This window comes from Rhinopithecus bieti, unplaced genomic scaffold (assembly GCF_001698545.2).
Source record: "Rhinopithecus bieti isolate Rb0 unplaced genomic scaffold, ASM169854v2 scaffold_9899, whole genome shotgun sequence".
In the NCBI taxonomy this organism is placed as follows: Eukaryota; Metazoa; Chordata; class Mammalia; order Primates; family Cercopithecidae; genus Rhinopithecus; species Rhinopithecus bieti.
In genome coordinates this window covers 6,541,528-6,546,937 of record NW_016806979.1, presented here as the reverse complement: position 1 = coordinate 6,546,937, position 5,410 = coordinate 6,541,528, and the positions used below count along the sequence as shown (strand labels likewise).

Here is a 5,410-nt window from a genome sequence, read left to right as displayed (position 1 = left end):
TTTTATTTTTTTTTAGATGAGTCTCCCTCTGTTGCCCAGGCTGGAGTGTGGGGGTGCCATCTCGGCTTACTGCAACCTCCACCTCCTGGGTTCAAGCGATTCTCCTGCCTCAGCCTTCCTGAGTAGCTGGGATTACAGGCACCCACCACCACACCCGGCTAATTGTTTTGTATTTTTAGTAGAGATAGGGTTTCACCATGTTGGCCAGGCTGGTTTCAAACTCCTGAACTCAAGTGATCTGCCTGCCTCGGCCTCCCAAAGTAATAGGAGTATAGGCCTAAGCCACCGTGCCTGGTCAAATCCAACATTGAGAAGCTTCTACCCCATGTTTTCTTCCAGGAGTTTTACGGTTTTCCTTTTCACATTGAGGTCCATTTGGAGGTAATTTTTGTATATGGTGAAAAGATCCAGCGTCATTCTCTTGTTTGTGGAGGCCCGGCTTTCCCAGCACCATTTGTTGAAAAGACTGTCCTTTCCCCATTGAATGTTTGGAACCCTTGTTGAAGATCATTTGACCACACATGTGATGACTTATTTCCGGGCCTCTCTATTCTATTCCATTGGTCTATATGTCTGTCTTTATGTCAGTATCACACTGTTTTGACTACTGTAACTTTGTAGTAAGTTTTGAAATCAGGAAGTGTGAGTTTTCTATCTTGATTCTTCTGTTTCATGATTGTTTAATTTCATTTTCACATTGTTCGTTGTTCACGTATAGAAATTCAACTGCATGGCCGGGCACGGTGGTTCACGCCAGTAATCCCAGCACTTTGGGAGGCCAAGGCAGGCAGATCACGAGGTCAGGAGATTGAGACCATCCTGGCTAACACAGTGAAACCCCACCTCTACTAAAAATACAAAAAATTAGCTGGGCGTGGTGGCGGGCGCCTGTAGTCCCAGCTACTCGGGAGGCTGAGGCAGGAGAATGGTGTGAACCCAGGCGGCGGAGCTTGCAGTGAGCTGAGATCACACCACTGCACTCCAGCCTGGGTGACAGAGTGAGACTCCGTCTCAAAAAAAAAAAAAAAAGAAATTCAACTGCATTTTGTCTGTGGACTTTGTATCTTGCTTCTTTGCTGAATTCATTTATTATTATTTTTTGAGATGGAGTCTCGCTCTGTCGCCCAGGCTGGGTGCAGTGGCGCAATCTCAGCTCACTGCAACCTCCACCTCCCGGGTTCAAGCAATTCTCCTGCCTCTGCCTCCTAAGTAGCTGGGATTACAGGCGCCTGCCACCACGCCCAGCGAATTTTTGTAGTTTTAGTAAGAGACAGGGTTTCACCATGTTGGCCAGGCTGGTCTGGAACTCCTGACCTCAAGTGATCCGCCCGCCTCAAGCCTCTCAAAGTGCTGGGATTACAGGCATGAGCCATGGCACCAGGACTGATTTTTTACATTATTGTTCATAAAGGCTGTTGTTCATAAAGGCTATTGAACTGGCATTTTCTTGTAGAATTAAATATGTGTGCCTGGCTTTGGTATCAAGACAGTTCTGGTCTTACGAAATGAGTTAGGACGTGTTCCTTCCTCTTTAGTTCCTTGGAAAAGTTTGAGAGAGGCTGATGTGGCTTCCCCAGGGCTTTTCTTTGCTGGGAGGTTGTAAGTTACTGATTGATTCTCTTTGCTAGCTACAGGTATATGCTGATTTTCTATTTTTTTGTGATTGTGTCTTGGTAGTTTTTGCGTTTCTAGGAGTGTGTCCATTTCGTTGGTGTACAGACGGGGTAGTATTCTTCCCCCCTGAGCTGGGCAGTAGCTGTGATTGTAAGATGCAGGGTCTGGCAGGCTTCTTGTGCCCGAGACCCAGCCGTATCCTTTGATTCCGTTGATCATTTACTTGCCCAGGGCTGGTGGCCTTGTTCCCTTTGGCCCTACGGTCAGGGTTTGGGCAAGGCCCCCCAAGCTGTCTCATCCCCATCCAGCACCTGCACTGATCTTGGACCTGCCTCTCAAGGCTCTGTCCACCTACCCTGGCTCCCCATCACCCTTGGGGTGGGGATTCTGTCAGTCTGGGTCACAGCCCTGTTTCAGGACCTGGTGCCCAGGAGGTTCTGTTAAATACTCCTTGAGCAAGTGAGCCAGACAGATGCTGCAGAAGCAGCTGAGTGGCCCAGTCACTGGCTGCTTTCAGGACTCAAACTCTTAAAACCCTCTTCCAGGAAGCATTCCCTGATTGCCACCCACTTGCCCCCTGACCCTGGGGATGTCTATGTCCAGAGACTGCTGGAGATGAGTCAGGCTCTTGGCACAGAGGGGTGGCCAGTGGTGTTTGTAGAGTGAGTGAAGAGTCACTGGAGTCAAGGCGTGGTGACATGCACCTGTAGTCCCAGTTACTTGGAAGGCTGAGGCAGGAGGATCACTTGAGCCCAGGAGTTTGAGATGAGCCTGGGCAGCATAGCGAGACCGCATTTCTTAAAATAAGATTCACTGGAGTCATGAGTGCAACAGGGCTCCCCAGAAAACTCGGAGATCGGGCCTCCTGCTGAGGAGGGAGCTGCTCTGAATGGTGCAGGTCAAACTCGGAGCCTTGGCCCCTCCCCAACCCCAGGAGCTCATCCCTTCCTCCCCATGCCCCTGCCCGCAGGGTCAGCCAGCAGCCGGCCCGGGGCGTCGGCCACCCCACCCAAGTCCCCGGTCTACCTGGACCTGGCCTACCTGCCCAGTGGGAGCAGCGCCCACCTGGTGGATGAGGAGTTCTTCCAGCGCGTGCGCGCGCTTTGCTACGTCATCAGTGGCCAGGACCAGCGCAAGGAGGAGGGCATGCGAGCCGTCCTGGATGCACTGCTGGCCAGCAAGCAGCATTGGGACCGAGACCTGCAGGTGCGTGTCACCCCAGGGCTCTGGTGGTCAGTGTAGTTAGCACAGGTGGGGAATACCACCCTCAACCCTCAGAGACTGAGCTGTGTCCCCCATCTCAGCCCTTAGGGGTCTCTTTGGACTCTGATTCTGTCGTGTCACCGTCCTCATCGGCTATGCTGAAAGCCTGGGGGAGGACGCAGGGCCTTGTGAAGCCTCGTTCTGTCCCTTCCCCAGAGACCTTGTCACTTAACCATTGTTCCGCTGTGAGAATTAGTTGGATGGAATAGGTGGGCTGGGTGGTGTCTGTGCGGCTGAGAACCCTCCCCCATGGCTGCATGAAGCTGAGAGACTGAAACCAAGCCCTGCAGGGCGAGGCACATGTGGGCAGAGGGAGGACCTCCTCACACCACGGCCCCTGCCCTCTCACAGCTGCTAGGCTGGTTTCAAAGGAGCGTCCCTGTAGGGTGCATGACCCAGGCAAAGGCCCAGAGGTAGGAAAGAGGTTGGTGTGTTCAAGGAGCAGGGGGAGATCCAAGTGAGTAGAGGGGGTCTTAGGCCAAGGAAGGCCTTGCAGAGGAGGAGCTCCATCTCCTGTGTGCTCAGAAGGCTCTTTGGGTGCTGGTTGGGAGGAGCAGAGACCTCATAGACAGGCTGACCACCCATTGCAGACCTCAAGGTGGAGCACAGAAGATCAGGGAGAAGCCTGGAGGGGTCTCAAATGCCAGGAAAGGAAGGCGACTTGGAACTCAGGCCAGAAGGACAAGGGGCACCCCCCTTACTGGTGGTCCACCCTCTCCACACCCCCCCACCTGCAGGTGACCCTGATCCCCACCTTCGACTCGGTGGCCATGCATACGTGGTACGCAGAGACGCACGCCCGGCACCAGGCGCTGGGTATCACGGTGTTGGGCAGCAACAGCATGGTGTCCATGCAGGATGACGCCTTCCCGGCCTGCAAGGTGGAGTTCTAGCCTCATCGCCGACACGTTCCCCAACTCAGCCCAGCCCGCCCTTCCCTAGATTCAGCTGCATCAGAAATAAACCATGACTAAACTTGGCTGTGGCCTCTCTTCTTTCTGTGATGGGAGACTTGGTATGTACCTCCTGGTCCTGCGGGTGGGGACAGCTTCCGTGGAATCCCCAGTGACCCTGCGGTCAGGCCCACTCTGACCTCCATGTCGCAGATGGAAGAAACACAGGCTTCGCAGGGCCGGGTTTGGGAAGGAAGTGCCTCTCAGAGTTAACGACCGCTGGCCGGTGGAGCTCCTGACTGCAGCCTCCACCCCGACCCAGCAACTGTGAGGGGCCCAAGCTATAGGCGCGAAGTAGCTACCTGACTACCTGTCACAAACCAGTTGGTGGCAGGGGGAGATTGAATACCCGTCTCTGCTCCAAGGCCATCAAACAGAAGCTATTCTGCTGTCCCTAGAGGAGATGGATGCTTGTTCCAGAAAGTCTTACTCTGCAGGAAGGATTTACAGAGGAATGTGAAACCCAGAGATGACAGAACATCCACTTCTGACCAATGCACTCTGACCCGTCTCTGCACAAATACAAGCACTTAGGTTTACTATTAGATACAATGTCATCTGTACTGGGTTGAATGGTAGCCAACCCCCAAAACACATTCAACTCCTGACCCCTGACACCTGTCAATGTGATGTTATTTTGAAAAAGGATCTTTGCAAATATAGTTTTTTTATTATTTTTTTTTTGAGATGGAGTCTTCCTCTGTTGCCCAGGCTGGAGTGCATTGGGGCGATCTTGGCTCACTGCAACCCCCGCCTCCTGGATTCAAGCAATTCTTGTGCCTCAGCTCTCTAGTAGCTGGGATTACAGGTGCCCACCACCACACCCGGCTAATTTTTGTTTTTTGTTTTTTTGTTTTTGTTTTTTTTTGAGACGGAGTCTTGCTCTGTCCCCCAGGCTGGAGTGCAGTGGCGTGATTTCGGCTCACTGCAAGCTCCGCCTCCTGGGTTCACACCATTCTCCTGCCTCAGCCTCCCGAGTAGCTGGGACTACAGGCGCCCACCACCATACCTGGCTAATTTTTTTGTATTTTTAGTAGCAACGGGGTTTCACCATGTTAGCCAGGATGGTCTCGATTTCCTGACCTCGTGATCCTCCCTCCTCGGCCTCCCAAAGTGCTGGGATTACAGGCTTGAGCCACCGCACCCAGCCTAATTTTTGTATTTTTAGCAGAGGGGTTCACCATGTTGGCTAGGCTGGTCTTGAACTCCTGGCCTCAAGCGATCCACGCACCTGAGCCTCCCAAAGTGCTGAAAACATAGGCATGAGCCACAGCACCCAGGCTTTGTGCAACAAAGAAGCTCAAGAGATCACCCTGGATTGTCCAGACAGGCTCTGCATCCAGTGACATGGTATCCTCTAAGAGACAGAAGGTGGCTGGGCACGGTGGCTCACGCCTGGACTCCCAGCATTTTGGCAGGCCAAGGCAGGCGGATCACGAGCACAGGAGTTCCAGACCAGTCTGGGAAACATAGCAAGACCCCATCTCTACAAAAAAATTCAAAAATTAGCTGGGCATGGTGGCGCACGCCTGTAGTCCCAGCCACTCCAGAGGCTGAGGTGGGAAGATCACTTGAGCTGG

The 5,410-nt window shown here is 53.0% G+C and overlaps 1 protein-coding gene across 1 annotated transcript in view; it reads left to right on the top strand.

The window, feature by feature from the left end:
- LOC108534232 (microtubule-associated protein 1S) overlaps positions 1-3,858 on the top strand; it is a 10,598-nt gene extending 6,740 nt beyond the window's left edge. Inside the window, exons 3-4 of the mRNA XM_017879483.1 lie at positions 2,585-2,820; positions 3,615-3,858. Of these exons, the coding sequence (XP_017734972.1) occupies positions 2,585-2,820; positions 3,615-3,770 (392 nt within the window). The 3' untranslated portion in view covers positions 3,771-3,858. The remainder of the gene's footprint in view (positions 1-2,584; positions 2,821-3,614) is intronic.
- Positions 3,859-5,410: the final 1,552 nt, after the last annotated feature.